General features: G+C 38.2%; 1 protein-coding gene across 1 annotated transcript in view; it reads right to left on the bottom strand.

Moving 5' to 3' along the window:
• The window catches only part of LOC140235452 (periodic tryptophan protein 2 homolog), a 79,259-nt gene that overhangs the window by 39,584 nt on the left and 18,412 nt on the right, over positions 1-21,263 (bottom strand). The window contains exons 13-16 of the mRNA XM_072315479.1: positions 21,014-21,194; positions 18,694-18,841; positions 7,660-7,771; positions 5,684-5,902 (exon numbers count right to left, since the gene is read on the bottom strand). Of these exons, the coding sequence (XP_072171580.1) occupies positions 5,684-5,902; positions 7,660-7,771; positions 18,694-18,841; positions 21,014-21,194 (660 nt within the window). The remainder of the gene's footprint in view (positions 1-5,683; positions 5,903-7,659; positions 7,772-18,693; positions 18,842-21,013; positions 21,195-21,263) is intronic.

The following is a 21,263-nucleotide window of genomic DNA, read 5'->3' as shown; positions in this document are numbered from 1 at the left end:
CTATCTCGGTACGACATCTTCATCTGGAGGTGTGAGAATGCTATCAGCTCACGGATGTTTTCCAGCCGTGAATGCCCAGGTGAGAAATTGAGTAACATCCTCGTCTCATCCTCCTCCTCCTCCCTGCCCCCCCCCCCCCCCACCACCACCACTCCAGCTCCTCTCCTACTGAAAGGCAGAATAAAGGCTGTTGTTGTTGTTTTTTTCTTTATTGGGGGAGGGGTAGGAGAAAGGGAGGAGAATATTGCAACATCCTTGCCTCCTTACCTACCCCGCTCCAAATCTTATTCCCCTCTCTGAGAATTGCTGGATGAAGTATCCTCCAGTGGAAGGGTATGGGGGGGGGGGGGGGAACCAACAAATAATATTTAGGCTTCATAACCTCTTCAGCTTTTTCCTCTTTGCAGGTTAAAATGTGTAAAAGTGTGTGGGGGTGGGGGGTGGGTGGGTGCGAGAGTGATTCTGTGTCAAAGATTATGCTGTATTTGCTGTCTATTCCACTCCAAGTTTTTTTTTTTTTTTTCTCTCCTCTCTATGAAAATGCATGATGAAGTTCTACAGAAGGGGTGTTGGAAATATAAAGTGGCATCTGTACTACATGACCTATCCCACCCCATCCATCTTCTTCCCCCCTCTCCAAAAGGATTGCTGGATAAAGTTTTTGAAAGTCTGTATGTGTGTGAGTGTGTGTATGTGTGGAGGGTAGGGTAATTTGAAGAACATCTAACTTCATAGCATATATATGTCACTTCTTAGTTTATTCCCTTCTCTATAGGGTATGCTAGATGAAGTTTCCAAAAGTGGAAGGGGGGGGGGGCATAAGGAGGAGTTAAGTGACTGCCTTGCTTCATAGCCAACCCCACCAATAACTTTTCTCCCTCTCCTGTGGAAACCCTGGATTAAGTACTTCAGGTTGATGAGCGTGGGGTGGGATGCCTCCTCCCCCCCTACACACACACAACAGTGCCGGCTGATCGGTTGCCTGCTCCCATCACGCAGGATATTGCCATATTTTTTCGCTGGTCCCGCATCCCGCTTTCTAATTTTTAATTTCACCTGATGCAAATATGATACTTGGTACACATGACAGGGAAAGCAATAAACTCCAAGGAGATGGAGAGAATGAAAGGAGGAAAGACAAAAACAACAACAACAACCAGAAAATAGTCTAGACACTGAGACGGAAGAACAGACAGACTAAGAACTATGAGATGAAGATGAACAGAAATAGACACAAAAAAAGAAGTAGCTCCCCAGAGGCAGAGACAGAGACAGAGCAGAAAAAGAGAGGTAGATGGATATATAAAGAGAGAGAATAAAAAGAGAGGTAGATGGATATATAAAGAGAGAGAATAAAAAGAGAGGTAGATGGATATAGAGAGACAGAGAAAAAAAGAGAGGTAGATGGACATATATAGAGAGAGAATAAAAAGAGAGGTAGATGGACATATAGAGAGAGAGAATAAAAAGAGAGGTAGATGGATATATAGAGACAGAGAATAAAAAGAGAGGTAGATGGATATATAGAGACAGAGAATAAAAAGAGAGGTAGATGGATATTTAGAGACAGAGAATAAAAAGAGAGGTATGGATATATAGAGACAGAGAATAAAAAGAGAGGTAGTTGGATATATAGAGACAGAGGAAAAAAAAAGAGAGGTAGATGGATATAAAGAGAGAGAATAAAAAGAGAGGTAGATGAATATAGATACAGAGAATAAAAAGAGAGGTAGATGGATATAGAGAGACAGAGAATAAAAAGAGAGGTAGATGAATGTACAGAGACAGAGAATAAAAAGAGAGGTAGATGAATGTACAGAGACAGAGAATAAAAAGAGAGGTAGATGGATATAGAGATATAGAATAAAAAGAGAGGTAGATGGATATATAGAGACAGAGAATAAAAAGAGAGGTAGATGGATATATAGAGACAGAAAATAAAAAGAGAGGTAGATGAATATATAGAGAAATATATATATAGAGAGAGAAGGAGAGAGAGAGAAAGATGGTTATACCATGCATGCTGAAAAAGTGACATTGAGAAATGGATGGAAACATGCAAGAAAATACTGAAGCACAACTTACTTTTTAATCAGGGAATCCTATATAAAGAACACTACTAACAAAAGAAGACAGAAGTAGGTTTGTGTCATATCTTCCATGTGTTGTTTTTGCTAGGTGTCCACAACTGCATTCATTTCATGTTTGGCTTTTTTTTAACTCCCTTTATACAAGATATCATGCATTCCAAAGAAATATCTTCCAGAAGAAAAGCTACATCAGTGAACTTGCCAATCATGCTTTTTTTTTTTCTCTCCCTGTAATTAGTGTCTAGTACACATAAGCTTTGTGAAAGACTGTGATACTAAGCTAACCAAGCATGTCACAAGCAGGTACGCATACCACTAAACAAAGAACAAAAACAGCATGCAGGCATTTTCTTTTAATACTCACTAGTACATTGACCGCCATCACTGTTTTACATTTGATATGACATATTACCTCTATATACACACATGGCAGTTTTTTCCCTTAGTGCATGTAGCAAGCTTTTCCTCTCTTATCAGGCTCTGTTCACTTTTCATCCCTCCAAAAAATAAATAAATGAAACGTTAAAAAAAATCACTTAATTATCAATTACATCTGTAATTTGTAATACAATATCTGACGTATGTCACAAGTAAATTGGAATTCTTTACTTGGGTAACAAAAGATACATATATCAATTCTTAGTAAATTTCTAATAAATTTTCACACAGCTTGAAATTATAGAGTGCCATGTATTGTGCAGTGCAAGTCATTACAATTTCTGAAAAAAAGGAAAAATATATAAGAACTAAAAGCAAAGCAAAGCAAAGCAAAGCAAGAAAAAAAAAAAAGAATCACATATGCTTGCTGAAGAATAGGAAGGATAGGAAAGAGCATATATCCCCGTCTCTGATGAGTCCCATTCGTGGCCTTCGTCAAGTGGTATCCGTCTCCTGTGGGATAGTATATGTTGCCATGGCAACATGTGAGATGCAGATGTGGCAAATGAAGGAGACAAGAGACATTTTATCATCAATCATGATGGTGCTACCATGCCCCTTCAGGAGCCCTGCTACCGTTCGATATTCCGGCGTTCCCGTCTACGGGTGCTCACGCGGTTCTTCTCCCCCATCATCAGCTGGGGCCGGCTTCGGTTACCCATCCAAGGAAATTACCTGCGCAACGAGATCGCCCCCTAAAATTTCCCGAGTCTTCACTCTGCAGCGATGGGATTGCTCTCATCAAATTCAAAAATAGCAGTAGCTGTTTCACGTCAAAACCCCAACAATCGCCACAAGCTGAGACATTTGTCTGACTACTGGCTGGAGGTGATTTTTCTTTCTTTCTTTTTTTCCTCCCTTTTCTTGTCTTTTCCCATTACTGCTCTGCTCATGACTTGTCTTGGACACTCATGACTTACTGTTCTCAACCATCTGTAGATTGTGAATTGAAGTATATGAATTCTATTTTGATGTATTAGTGAGCACTGAACATCTACTCAGCTTGAAAAAAAAAAAAGTTTAAGTCTGGAATATTCTTATTTCTTGCACTCATCTGTTGTCAGTATAGCATTGCAATTCCTTTTCTTTGTACTGTATTTTCAAACAGATATGTGACCTCTGGGGCTGAAGTTGAGGAGAAGGGCTCTTGGTTTATTACATTTGCTGAAAAAAAAAATGGTCTGCAAATGCACACAGCCAGCCTATCCAAGGCCTTTGGGTTTCAAACATGCAATGGCTATAAAGGTGATGAGAAGTCTCTAGTATGTGTGCCAGGGGGTGCTAATCAAAAGGTATCATGGGCAAAACTCTCCACATAATTTGTGTTCAATTCAATCTACATATGCATGCACTTGCAATTGCAAGGCCACTAGAAGACAGGGAAAATAAAAAGGAAAGAAAGCTTCTCTTCGGAACTGCGAGTCCAGAGGCTGATGATTCCACAGAGACAAATTTTGCCCCAGTAAAAATCGTCAAATGGGCGCGATGTGTGTCATCACATTCGTTCAATTTTGTCATTATAATGCATAATTGGCATATTTCACACACATTTGTGAAGATACCTCAGATGGCATGATCATGACCAAAAATAACAAAGTTCCAAATATAGCAATGAATAGCTGTTACCATGCCAACTTCCTTACTGGAATATGTGCAGGTTTTTTTTTTTTTTTTTCATTTCTACTTATATTCATTAAACTCCCACGTACCTGCATGCAGTTGTTTCAAGGACAGACAAGAATTATAGGCTGTTGACTTTTTCTCTTTTTTTGTAAATTGTAATTGATCATTTCTATTTCAAATATTAAATAGTTAGGAAACAGCATGTTTTCAGTCACTGTTGTAATCTATTACATAAACTTCCTACTTCCTTGCTGTTGTAATCTATTACATAAACTTCCTACTTCCTTGGGGAATGTGGATGGTTTTATTTGCATATCTATTCATAAAACTTTAAGGTACATGTACCAGCATAGCATATATATGAGCACAGTCTGAAATTAGAGATTGTTCATTTTTCTTTCTTTAACATTTACATCTAAATAGACGTACACTGTATACTGCATTCGCATAGTAAATTTCATGAATTTGTGAGCCAACCGATACTGGCAATATAAACAACTTATACAAATATTGCTTCCTGTTATACAAATGCACTGTATATCATTTCCAAGGAAGGAAAAACTCTTTTCCCAAAAAGAGGTAATACTTATTTCTCATGCCAACACTACAGTTCTGGAACATAAATTCAATCATTCCTGAAATTGTACTATGAGATCCAGTTTGTGATTCAAGAAGTACACGGAACACTCAGCACAAAATCGAAATTGCTGAGTCTGCTAGAACAGAGGGCTATGAACCCATGTTAATCTGATCTCCACTCTGATCACTCATGCTTCCAGAAATATGACAGGCTGATACTTTCTTCACTAGTTATTAACTTGCCATAAAACCATAAAATGAAGAAAGACAAATGCTCTGATATCAATTCACAAAGAATTCAACTTGCTGAATCCCCCTGTCATGCAACTTTCTGACAGTATGAATTGTGGCTATGCCTTTCCCATTGGTCTGGATCTACACTGTAGACATCTGAATGGGTTAACGAGGTACATGTATGCACTGTTTCCATAGAGTATATCACATAAAAAGTGACAAACGACCTGCACAACTTTTGTGTGTCAAGATCAGAACAAATTAAATGTGAAACCAAAGTTAACCAACCACTTTTGCGGATATATAAGGGCTTGCAACAAAGAACAATGCACAGTATATACATAAAACTGAATACATTTGCATACAAGTACATACACACAAGCATAAAAAGTAACATACACATATTCATCCACAAAAATACCTTTATGAAATACATTCATACATACATGCACACTTGTACATGTATTCATACATAAATGTATAGTATATACACAGACAAACATGAGGTATGTAGATAGATAGGTTTTGAGATAGTGCTATCAATGATGATATCAAGGAAATTTTACATTTTAAAAGATAGTCCCATAAAGACACTCAAATGACCATTCATTTGACACAAATATTCTCAAAATATCTAATTCTTTTCAGAGTATCTCTATTTGGGCTGGGGGAAGGGAGACAGTAAGAGACAGGCTTGTGAGAAAAAAGTTGAAACTCACCTTGTTGCCACGGTATCGTCTCCACCACCTCCTGCGTGAGGGCGTCCTCATTCATGCGGAACGCCATCATCAGGGCCTGGGCCCACTCCTCCTTGGCCAGGGTGCTGCGGACCACCGCCGGGGTCAGGCTGAGGGTCAGGTCGTAAGGGTCAAAGGTCATGTTGGTGTCCAGGGAGTAGACAAGGAGCCCCTCTGTGGTCGTGGCCGCCCACTGTCGACCTGTGAAAAGTCATGCAGGTGCAGGTATGTTACAACAAAGTTTGAAAGAGAAAATCCGCAACATACACACCTGAGTGTACACTGTAGATGATATTGCATCATAGAATGCATGTGAAAATGGAATATGGACTATAAAGAAAGCAATGAAAAATCAAACCTAACATATTGCGAGACCACAAAAAGTAAAATCTAGATAACTTATCATGAATATGAAAATATTTTACTTGTGCAGCACATTCATTCTATCTAATTTCTTAAGGACTGCAAATAAAACATATCTCATATTCTCTTTCTTTCTCTCTCGTTTTCTTCTTATTTCATTATTCTTGTTCTTGTTCTTGTTCTTCTTGTTCTTTTTCTGTATGAGAAAAAATTCTTCTCTGGAATCATTACCAAACAAAACTGTCAAATATCTAGTAGCAAAGGCTTATTACATTCAAAGGGGAACAAAGGCCTCTCACTGACAGCTACCAATTTTTCTTGTTTTGGGGTTTAGATTATGGTATTCAACTTTAAAAAATCACTTTCTGGCTAGATTATGAATGCTTAAAGTTCTCTCTTCCTTTTTATCATCACTCATATTATGTACTATTTATGTAGGGGAGAGATGTGACAAGGGGAAAGGGGTCCTATTAATATTTGCTACAGTACATCATATGAGCCCTACCCCATATTTTCCCTCACAGGGAAATTTCTCCGATGAACAGCAACTGAAGGGTACTGTACTTTTTATGGGTCTTACCATCATTCTTTCAGGCCTTAATGTCAAACGAATGATGTAATTTCATCACATGTACATATCCTTTGCCATGTGCAATTAGTTTTTTGGGAATAGACCCCCCCCCCCTCACACTTACACACACACAAAAAAGAAGAAGTTATAAATATCTTATAATAAACCAAAATCATTAGGTAAAGCACAACAGATTAAATGTCTGTGCACTTTGAATGAAAGCAGGCACATTGCAGTTGCCAATCTAGGGAGTGGCACATGAGCGAGAGTCATTCTTTTTTCTCTCAAATAATTTTTATTCACTTCCACTCAAATGATACAAGAAACATCAATTCACTTTTGAATTACTGTACAACATAACAGAATAATTCCTTAAAGATAACAACTGAAATATACATTATCACTTTTCAATATAACAAATAAAATGGCAACAGTACAGCAATTAACAAAGAAACAAAAATGTATATCGGAGCCTACATTGTACATCTAGAATAAAACCAATCCTCAAAAACAATTCTCCCTAGCTAACCTAACTACCTTTCCTCACCACTACTATAACTACCCCACCTCCCCCCCCCCCCAAAAAAAAAAAAAAACCCACACACACAAACACAATTTAACATAATCTCTTCAGAGGATTGTCTAAATATTCCTACACTCAAACTGATAAGCTTCCCATTTCAGTCAACGGACTTAGACATTACCTCGGAATTTTCCTCGCAGCACTTTTTGCATCATACACATCATTACAACATGTATGCTTCAACTCACTATGTTTCCCTATTAGAATTTCAGTGGATGCTCTAGCGCATTATTTGTTCGCCTTTACAATCTATGCAGTTGTCATGTCAATGAAGAGCATCCCATTCCGGAGCATTACTACACTAGCGACAAAAAAATCATCTATCTTCCTCATCGTGAATGCGTGGGGGCCAGTAGTTATGGCCATACCAACCACCTACAAGAGACACCCTGGCTAGCTATGCACCCAGCAGAAAAGGGAAAGGATATTATTAAAGCTCACCTGTGGCAGAGAACCGCACACAGGACACATCCACCTCCGTCCGATGTCGCCTGGTGCTGCGATGTACCCTGGTGGACCCCGGACCAGCCACTCCCGGCATCCCTGCTCCCGTCTATGAGACACAAATAAATGAGCCAGTCAACAGACCAAAATTGATGCTATTTCAAGCTTTCAAGCTTTTTGAAACTTAGACTTCCATGATAGTAAAACATTCTCAGTCTTCCTGTTGTGAATATGGCTGCCTCACCACAATATAGGTAGCTTTTTGGTAAATGACTCATTTTCAACAATATACGTAGATAGCATTCCTCAGTGGAGAGCAGCAGATCAGGTGCACTGACCTGCTTAATGGTAACAAGATGACAAGAGTCTGATGGGATTTGAACCCACAACTCTCTTACCGACAGTCAACACATACACGCTAATAATCATAACACCTCCCATTAGTATCTATAAATGCTAAATTTGAACTGTTTCATTCTAATTTTAGTGGTTTCCACAAAGAAATGGTAATTTCTGAAAAAACCTGCTATATATCTGGAACAATATAAGTCATATAAAATGAATTTTACAATCAAACCCCAAATGTGCACGTATGTCTTCATGTAATTATTTGCTGATCTTATCTGTTTATCTGTATACGCTGCATTAACATATTTTAACATAGAATGTAACATGTTATAGGTCAAATCAAATCAAAATCTGTAATGCTATTGGAAACAATCTCCATCACAAAATTTATTCCACAAAGACCTGAACGCAGCCTGCACAATTGATGCAAATCTCTTCACTATTAAGAGCATCTTACAGACCTAATCAGGTCTCAATTTCCTCTCAAAAACATTGTAATCAAATGCTGCATATCCCTTACAGTTAAAACAAGATTACTTCCTCCAGCTTTCAGAGCCTTATTACACCAAGTAAAGTCAAACACAAAGTAAGGAAAAAAAAAAACAGCATCAAGAAAATAAGATATTGCTATCACGTCTCAGGCATGCTTTTCCCCCAGGAGAGATAAAAATAAAGATGAAAAAGCCTGAGAGCAGGAGCAATTTCATATGTCAAAACAAGCAAACTTTAACAGCCGATGCCCACGCAAATAAAACTATGAGATGAAAAAAAAAAGCAAAAACTAATAAAGGGAAAATTGGGGGAAGTAGCATGACCCACATAACAATGGTAACCCCTGATGTGCAGCGGGCGAATAACAGAATATATTGTGATTGACACACTAAAAAAGGAGAGAAAAAGAGGATACACTGCGATATATTTAGTACGGTAGGGCTACATACTCATATATCAAACTTCCAAAACATTCCCTGCAAGAAATGATATTGATACCAATGGCCCAATTCGAAATCTGCATTTATGGCGGACAAGCTGAATTAACACGGAAAATGTTTCTAATTACGCATGTGACTGTTAGAAAGAATGACGATATTTAACTCTCAGTGGGAATAAGGACATATTTACAGGAATAGAATTTTTACCCAGATGCAGTAACATCATGCATGTTCTTATGACTCTAGCTGGTTTTAAACAACTTCAGGAATCTCTGTCGTCTACTCGTACAGCAAATATGTCAATGCCAGATGAGTTGAAGTTCTGTTTAGTAGTGAAGCAACATGAATTACATCCCTCTCTTCTGTCAAGAAAGCTGGATTTTAGAATCAAACATTCACATCAGATTTCTGCCATTAGAAACAGTGGGAGATATGATGAGAACAGACCTTTATTCCTGCCAAAGCAAGAAGTCTTTGTGCAGGCTTTTTTTTATTTTAACCCGTTGAGGACGGCCTGCTTTAATTTACTACAACAAGCATTTCCCATAGACACTTGCCCAAGTATACTCGGGACTCGTCCTCAGCGGGTTAAAGAAAATGCAATCTAGCTCCCGGTCAGTTAAAAGGAAATCAATGGCACTGGAGGATGCGATGAAATTTGAAGAGTGCTCGGTTCACATAATTTCTTGCAAAATACTGTCTGCTGATGAAATTCTGTCTCCTCGCTGAAGTTCACAAAATTTTAATCTTGGTGACTCCCACGCCAATCTTCTGAATTTGAAAATTTGCTTAAAGGAATTGTATGTCAAGTGCTTACTTCTACTGATACCCCATTTATACTAAAGCAAAAAGGGGGGTTATGAAGCCTCCTATAGCATCCTCAAAAAGTCTTAATTACAGTAAAAATGCTACGGGGGTTTGATAAGCTGCTTTTTTGCTGATCTGGGGCCCGTTTCATAAAACTTGTCATCAGTGACAACTGCCACATTTCTATGACAAATTTGCTCTCAGCCAATCAGATGCAAAGATTTCAGTAGCTTGTCACATCTATGACAATTTGTCACTTATGACAAGTTTTATGAAACGGGCCCCTGGAAGTTATCACTGAAGGTCATTGCCAGTTTACATTATAAACAAACCAGGCATTGTGACCAACTGCCGCTGATCGATGCCGCACAACTTGCACACTTTTGCGCTTAATCACGTTTGCACTTACATATTTAAGAAATTCAGAAGTCTGCGCCGTGTATCAGACAGGAACTTGGTTACCATGGGAACAAAGCCAGACAGGCCTGCTTGGGCGAAACCAACCCAAGCAGTATTAACAGACAAGAGACCGCTTTTTTTTTTAGCAGGTTTTCGAACCTCCTTGAGGAGGCTCTGAAACTCACACTGTGTGCAGTATAAACAGGGTAAGAGTGACTACTGCCATGGTAGCATACATGAAACTGCCTATTAAAATAGAAAACACAACTCAAAACAAACCTTGTAGCCACATCATCCCATCTGCTGAGAGGATGTTTTTGAACATAATTGGCTTATATAAGTCCTCATAATGCCATGAGGACTTTTTAGGGAGATTTTTATACTTTTGATGTGTTCTATTAAAGTGCTATGCCACTCCATGAAATCAAACACACAAAATGGTAGTAATTTCCTTAACTTCTGAAGGTAAAATGAAATTGGAAAAAAAAATGTGTCAAAATAAAGAAAAATTTATTACACAACTACCCATCCTTTGGGCCCAGTAATTTTTTGTTTTCTCTCTCCATTTTACATGGATTGTGTGAATGCATTCCCAAGGTGATGAAAAAACACTTTTAAATATTATGAGGAATGTGCAATTTATAGGATCTGTACCTTTAAATTGAGACATGGAACAACTTCTTTTTCTTTCTTTTTTTTAACTGGAGGGGTGCTCACTGTACATGGAAAGGAAAGACAATCTACAAATAATTTAAAACCATGTTCAGTCTAATTCTAAAATATCATAGAACAATGACACAGATGTCTCATCAAAATTACACATTATAAAAAGCGGCAGAATTCTAGTTTCACAAGTTTTCATCAAATACACACAAACTGAAAGAGGTGATGATGTCGTGACTTTACAACTATTCCAATAGATTGTACAAAATAATATCACAAAAGTGCTAACTGTTGATGGTTCCACTGCTACTACAGTAGGACTTGGTTATCAAACAACAGTGAAATAATAAAAACTAAGTTCCATCTCTTTTATAGCCAATTGTTTCATTTGGCAATGGTCTTTGTATCAATGTCTCTGGCTTTATCAGGGCAACAAGAAGAATTTCATACTCTGGCAGGAAATTGAGTCCACAGTATTACCGCGATGTTCAGTGAGTTCAAGGATTATCAAAATTCATGAAATTCTTCCGTCGAGATGTTTATTTACATCGATGTAGGGCAATTTGTCAATCAGAGTTTAAGGATTGCTGGTACACTGTATCTGCATATAAATTTGTTATGTTTGCAATTTTTCTCTCTTAAATTTCCACATGTAAACTTGATTGTACAGCATTCAAAGCTTATAAACTTGCTGAAATCTAGACCAAATTTCATCTTTTATAGCCTCTTTGAACCTTATAATGTGTTTTCCCCGATCCCGTAATCACTTCACTCCATTCTACAAATCTCATGATCGCACGCGGTGAAATCTGGCTGTCGGTCGGGTAAGGGCCCCGGCCTAGGGTGGATGAATTAGCCTACTTTGCAGCAGAGAGGATAAGATCAGTGCAGCGACGGGTGCGGGGATGACAGAGCAAATCGCGATGGTTAAACAACTAGAATTTCCCGCTAACATAAACATTGCGCTCCACCCGTGTGGAAGAGGAAAAAAAAAAAATCGATTAGAGTTCCCCCGCTTTTCTCTCTCTCCCTTCTCTTCCCGACTTGCCTGTCTGTTTTCACAATGAGCTCTTTCACTTGCGATTGCCCAATCTGATTTCGCCCCAAACATTCTGTGTAATTTCAGATCCAGTCTGATGGGATTTGCCCATCTATTTGAGTCAATCAATTCATTGGCTCAGAAAATGTTCCTTTCTCCTCTTCCCCTCCCTCTCTCATGTTTTTCTTTGTTAGTCTGAACTATTACAAACAATATTCCAAGAGAATTGCCTCCTATGTGGGATATCATCTAAAAATCTATGCTGATTTATAAATCAGCGTCAATTTTTCAGGTCATTAGAAGCATATGGCATTTCAGACTTTCCATTTCCCTTCATTTGCTCTAAAAATATTGAGTAAGTTAAGTAGATCATCTTGAATACAATAACAATTTAGTCCAGCTCTGGGGTAAACTGATTGTTACTATTGTTATTGCTTTTCTTTTTCGTTTTCTTTTCTTTTTCCAAGGAGCATTTTGATTATGATTCAGCTCTGTTGCCATATTGCTGTAATTTGCTAGATAAGCTTTATCGAGCAAGATGAATTAGGATTACTTGGAAACAAAATGACAGGCACACAGCATGACATGCCGTATTACATATGTTAGCTAAAATACATCATATCCCTGAAGAGTTACAATTTTGTAGAGCAAGCTTGTTCTCTTCACAAACACAACTCTTTATATTTTCTTCTCTTGATTAGCAAGTCCACTCAGGTGTAGCAATGTACTGTAAGACAATATTTTCGCGGTATGAAATTTTCACGAATTGGAGTCTACAACCTTTTTTGCAGCATGAAATTTTCATGAGTTGCTGCTAACATTCAATGCGTATAGTGTAGACAAGAACTTTCACATACATTTTAATTTCACCAATCTTGGCTCTCGCGAAAGTTGTGAAATTAAAATGCATATAAAGCATTCCTCGTTTTACAGTACCACAGTCAAAACATGCTGACTGGCAAACAAAGCACAGTAAGACTTAAACTACCTTTGTGAATTCACACCAATATTTCCTGTGTTACTGTATGGGACAGGCATTACTAGGACAGGATGACTAATTGGCCTATGGCAATTTAATGCAACCATTGCATAACACTTACATTTTATACATTATTCAACATTCATATAAGATAAAAACTCTATATACTCAGCCACTTGCAATCTCTGCATATATACACTCTAAAACATACTCTCTAGACATACACACACACACCTTACATTGAGTGTGCATCTTCTTAGAACTGTGGCTAACTACACAGCTTAATTTACTCTTCAGCAGGTACAACCAGAGCTTGAACATTGCCAGTAGCCCAGCAGTCCAGGACCACTAAAATTTGGTGTCGTGCTATCAAACTTTCAAAAAGCATATACTTTGGGTGACCCGATCAGGCAACTACTATCTAAAAGAAGTTGTTTTGCTTCCTTTTATTTAGCAATGCTTCTACAGATAAATGGCACTATATAAATGCTGTTTCATCATCATCATCATCATCACTACTACATTTCATCTTCTGGTAACCAACATTTCAAATTTAATAAATGTAATGGTCTGAATAGGACACCAGAGAAAAATAAAATTAGTGTCAAGCCATTGTACAATACTAACACAGCTTCTGTGCTAAGTGTGGTTATCCCACCAGGTGTGACTGTTCATGTTCCTCTTTTATTATCTTGGCACCTTGAGATGAGACTATCCTCCACCATAAGCAAGGCTTCCATGCTGAAGTTGCTTCCCCCAGCTAATAAAAGCTCACTTAAAACATTTGAAGTTTCTAGCTGTACCATTTTTTTCCATGCATTCTCCCTGGTACTATTCATGCTCCTTTTTTAACATCATCGCATCTTGAGTTGAGACTAACCCTCCTACATCAGCATGGCTTCCAATGCTAAAAGTGGCTTCCCTGACAAACAGAGAGACTGTTCATGCTCCCCTGTCAACGTCTTGACTTCTTGAGCAGAGACTAATCCTCCTAGATAAAGTACAAGGATGCTGGAAAACTGGCGAAAGAATGGCCAATCCCTGAACAGAGACCAACATTGAAAGTCATACACAGTTTACTGCACATGGAAGATATCAAAAGCGATCCTGTCATGCACATGCTGCAGATGTTATCACATGACATCATTCTGATCATTGCTGGGTAATACGAAGTATTTTGATCTACATTTATCCAACACAATCCAGCTTTGGATTCTCTCCCGTTCACCCACTATCATGTCGAGTATGCCACTCCTCACAAGTATATCTTCTTCTTCCCTTCTGATTGATTAAACATACCACAATATTCCTCCAAGATTTTCCTTTGAAGCAACTTCTCGCTTGGGAAGACTGGAAGGTTCTGGCAATATTAATTACACCACATATTCTTCCTCTGATATCATGTTTTGCTTTGTTCTGTTTTGATCTCTCATGTTATACTTGTGTTTGGCACATGCTTTCATAGATTACATTTTGCGGGATATATTGATTGTGGTATATATTACAGATTGTGGTATATTCATCACAGATTGTGGTGTATATATATGACAGATTGTGGTATATATGACAGATTGTGGTATATATCACAGATTGTGGTATATATCACAGATTGTGGTATATATCACAACTTGTGGTATATATCACAGATTGTAAGAATATATTACAGATTGTGGTATATATTGCATATTGTGGTATATATTACGGATTGTGGTATATATTGCAGACTGCAGTATATATTACAGAGTTTGGTATGTAATATCAGAGATCATACTCTGCTTTCTGCCATGTGGGAGATTGATACATAGAAACAAAAACAACATATTTTCATACCATTCCCACTTAAATATCCTTTCTCTGGAATTATGAAACAGTCTTTCAACGATAGATAACTGGATTTAAAGAATCTAGACAAACATATAAATATATCAAATCTAGAAACAAACAAGAATGATTAATGTACTGTATACACTGTTATTTTCGCGTACAGATATTTTCATGAATGAGGAGGTCATAGACATTTTCGCGAAATGTTGTTTTCGCGAACTGATGTCGACGCTAACGTAAATGCCCTATTACCCTAGCGCCTGGAGATATTTTCGCGTGTTGTTAAATTCGCGATCCAACTAAGATTCGTGAAATTCACAAAAATTAAACCCTGGCAAAAATAACAGCTTATACAGTAACACATGTACTGTATTATGCTCCAGGAACAAGCATAATATATACAGTCCTTAATCAGTAATCTTCATATGACATACAATCTGCAGAGTACAATCTATATAAATGACATTTACAACACTAATGAATTTATACTACATTATCACGCATACTTCACTCAAATTGTGGCCACCTATCTGCCTTTAAATAGCAGCAGAAATGAATGATCTATATCTCAGCATTTCTATCTCCTTTGGGTACAAAACTCATAGGTCATTTTTTAGTCATATACAATGTACGTCTTTGCCTCTTTTCAATGAAAAGTTTGAGGAACAGTGCATACATCTTTAAAAGAAAAATACAATCTAATTTGAAATACATATGTTCCTGCTCTGACTATACGCATTACCTATCTCTCCTCACACACAAACCTATATGCATGTATACATACATACATACACACACACACACACACACACACACACACACACACACATACATGAACAAACACACATACCAATAGATGAACTCATAGCTTGAGATGTCAAGTGTCTTGTAATTGACAGATGCCCTCACTAACTGGCTTTATGATCATAACACAAAATCAACATTTAAAGATATTTTCATGAGAATTCCAGGCCAGCAACATCAATGTGTCCAAGGACAGACATTTGCTTGAATAACATCAGTAAGACTGGTAGGAGTCCAAATTGTGATTTATTGCCTCAGATATTGATTGATCTGTGGCCCAAGGGAACTCTTCAGATATTAAATTAATAACCCCTCCCCCTCGACTCCACTGCCTACCTCAAATTTCCTAGCTTCATTTGGCTAAATGGGACAGTACCAGGAAAAATTCATTACAAGCAAAAAGGGGGGGGGGGAAGGGACAGGGAGAGTCAGAGAAAATAACTACACTGCTCAAACAAACAGTTGTAGTTTCTACTTTCAAATATAAGTGACTTGCTGTGGTGAAGAAGGCAACAACCACAAAAACATCCAATTATAAAGTCCTATTGCTTTTTATTTCTGGTCAAATATCCCCTCCCATGATATTGACAAGTTTTAATCCAATCTTGGCAGAAAGGATGAGGACAATCTCAGCTTTCTCGCATTATTACATCGCTCTTGACCTTTAAATCGGGGGGGGGGGGGGGAAATTAATGTTCTGTTATATTTCCGCACTTTATCCTGCAAAGTTGCACTACTATAAAGATCACAGTAGATAATGTACTGGTGATTTTATCTACATGTACAAGTCCTCAAGGGGAAAGGGGAATGTTCTATTTTACTAGTTTGAATGTGGATATTTTGTGAAACAAGCGGTTAAATTCACCTCTTCCTGTTTAATATACTTCAGTACTTTGAGTCTACTGTACATTAGGGATTTAACACAAGCCTCAGTTAAGCTTTTTGGTAAACAAGTCATAAACAATTCTTGTTTCTTTTTTTTTAAATGTAAAAATTGAATGTGAACATGTCAGTACACTGGTGTAATGAGAATTATTCTATCATGTCATTGGTAAGCAAGTCTCACATGACCTGCTTTTGATTATGCGATTACTGCTCACATGCATTCCTCATTAACTCTGCAAAAGAGCTGGCATGGGAGGACTTGCTCAGCCACAACACAAGAGGGGGTACTTCCACTACCAGCAGCTACCTAATCAAATGTGACTGGTGTCATATCTCTACACATTACTCAAATATATAATACAAAATGTAAGAAGTTTTTTGAAATATATGACTGAAACAGAACACTGCAATTCAAATTCAGTTCAACCTGTGCACACCAACCACTCAATGGAAACAAAAGTGGCCTTCATAGGCAGCTGGACATTGTAGGCAGTGCTTCTTTTTTCCTGCTCTGCAGAAACCTACAGCGAGTACATTTACTCACTAAATTGGCAGCATATTTGACTTCAACCCACAGTATTAGTCAGAAAAAAACATAAATGCATCCATACACATCTGAATGCAAAAGGTCTCAAGATATCACCGATTGTTTCGCCCAAGGAAAAACAACAATGCATAAATGTGCATTTCAATTTATCCGTCTTAAACCTGGTTAAACTTTTGTTTGACAAAAAGAATGAAAGACAGAGAGGGGGGGGGGGGGGGAGAGGTACAAATTGCTGGCAGCATGAAGAGTAACTGACACACTGGCACATAGGTCTCAACCTGAAGTTTGTGGTTACTACTTTAAAGGTACATGGTCCCGGTGTTTTAGTCAAATGTGTACACGGGCGCACGGCGCAAGTTTCCTATAGAGACCTACGCTATGGACTCCTCTTTGGCGCTTACGCTTTGGCCCACTTCCCCGAGTCCGGAGGAGTCCGATTCACTGTAGTCAGTGGTCCGATCACAGTTCGGCTCATGATTCGGCTGAGGGGGATGACAGCTTAAGCAAACTTCTTTTGTGATGTCATAATAGCAAGCACATATGCACGCACCCTGGCATTACTACAGACTGCGCGATGCGCACAGAAGACAACGAAGGCAACGTTACTTAGCAACACCTACGCACTTTACTCTTGATGACAGCTTAACTTCGGTAATCTTCGTATCAATGCTAACGGTGATCGGCAGTATCATCAACAGCGCCCTCTACACTACCGGGACTATGCACCTTTAATATGAAGTACTGACCACAGGAGTAAAATGAGGTGGATACAGGCTGCATTAGACACGTGGTTGCTACAAGAAGCTTGACTGTAGATTTTGCTGTAATGAGCAGTTCATTGCACACGTTCGGCAACCAACCATCTCTACTTAAGCTCAAAATTTCACAAACAAGCAATACAAAGGAACAATATCCCCAGTGTTGAAAAATGAATAATGGAGATAGTAATACCATAATAATGACATTCATCAGAAGAAAAATATTGAATCATTGTACCTGTAAAGTGATATCACTACTTAATTTTTTGCTCATATAATAAGTGGAGGCGTTTACCTAAAGCATGTTGCAATAATTCTAGTGTCTCTACCTTACTTTCTTACTGTGCCTCGAGTGCACTCCATGCTTGTCTGCACACCTCAAATACACATAGCTTGTATGCCTTCATTTGTTGGCTCATTTTCCAATGATAAAGCAACCTTCAAAAAATCTATTTAAGAATCATTGATCCATACGGAGATCCAGATCACTACCAAATTTCAATCATCTATTCCTTGTGTCATTATCAACTTCTCCTGAAAATTTCATTCAAATCCATTCATAACTTTTTGAGTTATTTTGCAAACAGACAAACAAACAAACCAATGCAAACCTCTTTGATGGAGGTAATAACAATGACAAGAGAAAAGAAAATATCTAAACATATCCAAGAAAAAAGAAAGAATGTGGGAAAATACTGCAGGGGAAAACAAACAAGTCAGGACCTGGGGTACAAGCTTTCTATATTTTATCTGCCCTCTGTACAAATGAAATTTGTAAGTTCACAACTGCCGATCTACATTTTTAACAAACATGTCGTCAAAAGAAACCAGCAGGAATCGTACCTGTCATCTACTACTTTCCGTGCAGCGGCACTACCACCAGGCTATCCCTGGTTACCGGCAGTGGCATGATGAACTTGGCACAAATACCAAAGCTCTGAAATTCTGACATTGTCATGTTAAAATAGTCCAAGGCAGACAAGGCATATCAATGAAAGCAAGTGACGCAGGACCTGTTTCCAAGGCAGAGAAAGTGTAAAACTCACCTTCATCCCATCCAGTGATGTGTTGGCCGTAATTTCAAACTTCTTGACCAGGAGCTGCTCGGCCACGTGGTAGATGCAGACATGTTTGGACTCTCCCGCCGCCAGCACACACGACCCGTCGGCTGAGTAGCACAACGTCCGGAAGCACCTTTGGTGGTTGTGAGATTCCAGAGGCCAGGGGATCAATTGTTGTTCTTGTTGTTTTTAGTCACACTTTGTGATAATAACCATGGAGGCTCCAGACTACCCAAAACCCAGCCCTGGAGTTTACTTGCACACTCATCTTTTTACTGTATATTCAACTGCTTTCTGCTGTCACTTAAATACTCTGCTTTAAACACTCTCACCTACTGTTATGTCAGATAATCATCCCAGTTTAGCTTCATGGACAAGCTGCTATAGGGACTAGGGCTTCAAGGTTAAAAATTCAACTGAGAATCTATTCACCTCCTGCAGGCTTTCATATAATTTTTTTGGCTTTAAGTATTTAACTCATGCAGACTGCACCCATCAACTGTTATTTTTTTTAATAAATAAGCAGCACTCTAGCAATTATAAAACAAAGTATCATGCATTATGGATATAATTTGTGAACATAGAAACCAAGCATTCCTTCTTCATCACAAAACCAACTTTAATATTAAAGTCTACAGGCCACAAGTGAGATTCACTCTTGGGGGATTTGGTCTACCGTTCCTGGGACAGAGACAGTTAGAAATTGCATTACGTGTTCTGAATCGTAGAGGAAAATGTATGCCATAGGGCCCACTACTACAATTTACTCTCCTACAACACCACTTACACACAACAACATTCAAATCAATTGCAGTGATGCAAATAAAGTATTTTATCTTATGCTGCAGTTATACTAGTTACAATGCCACTGATGTTTTATTTTTACACAGGATGTCTCATCAACTGTGATTATTTCTGATTACATATCTACCAGGATATCTGGAAAGATATCAATTCTGGAAAGATATCAATTCAAAAAGGAAATCTAGACCACGCTTATCACCACACACTGTGAATACAGTGCTGACAAGGCTGACTATATTTGACGATAAGAAATCAGACATGTCTATCAGCACGATAAGATGAAATGAAGGTTGAATATTCCAAATCACATGACTCTAACACTGTACCTGTATTCCATGAAATGTCACATTATTTCCCTATCAATCCAGCCCTCCATAACCTAGGAAATAATTTTCCTGGTACTGCATCACAATTGGCTGTGCATTTTTTTTTTTCTTGGTACATCTGTTACACAAACTTGTGCTGCAATTCTCTTCCATGGTAAAGTGCAGGATACCATTTTAAAATATTATTCATCAGCTGAAATTGGCAAACAAATTCATGATCGCAAAATTATTCCCTGCTAGCCTGAACAAACATTTAACCTAGTGGTGAAGGGAGGGGTGCAATTTTGGGGGGGGGGGGTCTCTGAGCATATTGGGGAAGTGGTGATTTCTTTACTGCCACTTAAGTACAGGCTATGATGTCACACATTGCCAATTTAAGGAGAATTGAGCATGCAAACAGGGAGGGAATGTTGCATTTATGCATGCTCGTTATCAAAAACAGTTTGAAGTGAAGCGCAAATCCATGTTCACATTAACTTAAATAAAACAAGTCCAATCTAACGAACAGAAAGATGAAGTTTTCAGTAAAATTAGAAATTAGATGGAGTTATGGAATTTTGAAATTTCATGCATTTAGAAAACAGGACTCTTCATTACTACCACTGATGCAACCAGATGCAGTGATGGGGACCATTACTTTGTGACTGTACTACTGGTTCGCACTCAAGATATATCATGAAAATCATTTTTTTTGCTCAATAACTTAGCAATTACTAACTGCCTGTGATACTTGGCAAGTAATCACTGCTAAGTTATTAACATCACTGCCAAGTTATTAACAGTAATGTAATGGATTGCATATCCTAATATAATTTTTCACTTCATACTTCCAGCTTGTACATTTAGTGAAGATTCCTGTGCAGGTGATTGGGATATCGCAAAGCCATGACCATCATTACCTTAGCCAAATAGCAAATGTTTTGTGAAAATATAAGACAACTTTTTTATTCTATGTTTGCCAGCAATGAAACTTAATCTGCTGTTCTGTTTCTTAGAGTTAACTTAAACAGGTCTTATTTCCATAAGCACTGGAATATTTTCCACTTTGAGTGTTGATTTTTCCTGTCAGATTGAAAACTTGGTTTAGTTCTTTAAGTACAGGAACATTTTATCAATTGAAAATTCCATAAACTGCAATTATCTTTAATATCTTGCATGGATTAGATGGAACTTACTTTGTTGATGAGGCAGTCTTTGCAGTGACAAGATCCGATTTGCCCCCAGCACTTCCAAGGTCGTGCCGACCCTCGACTGACCCGGTCTGGGTGGCTGTGGCCACATCCCAGAAGGTGATCTGGAAGTCCAGTGTAGCTACAGCCAGCTGCTGACCGTCAGGTCTGAAGGCCACACACAAAGCTGATTGAGACAAAAAAAAAAGAAAAAGAAAAAAAAGAGGGATGTGGTGGAAATGGCAAAGCAAAAGTA

This window comes from Diadema setosum, chromosome 11 (assembly GCF_964275005.1).
Source record: "Diadema setosum chromosome 11, eeDiaSeto1, whole genome shotgun sequence".
Taxonomy (NCBI): Eukaryota; Metazoa; Echinodermata; class Echinoidea; order Diadematoida; family Diadematidae; genus Diadema; species Diadema setosum.
This window is presented reverse-complemented; position numbering and strand designations above follow the sequence as displayed.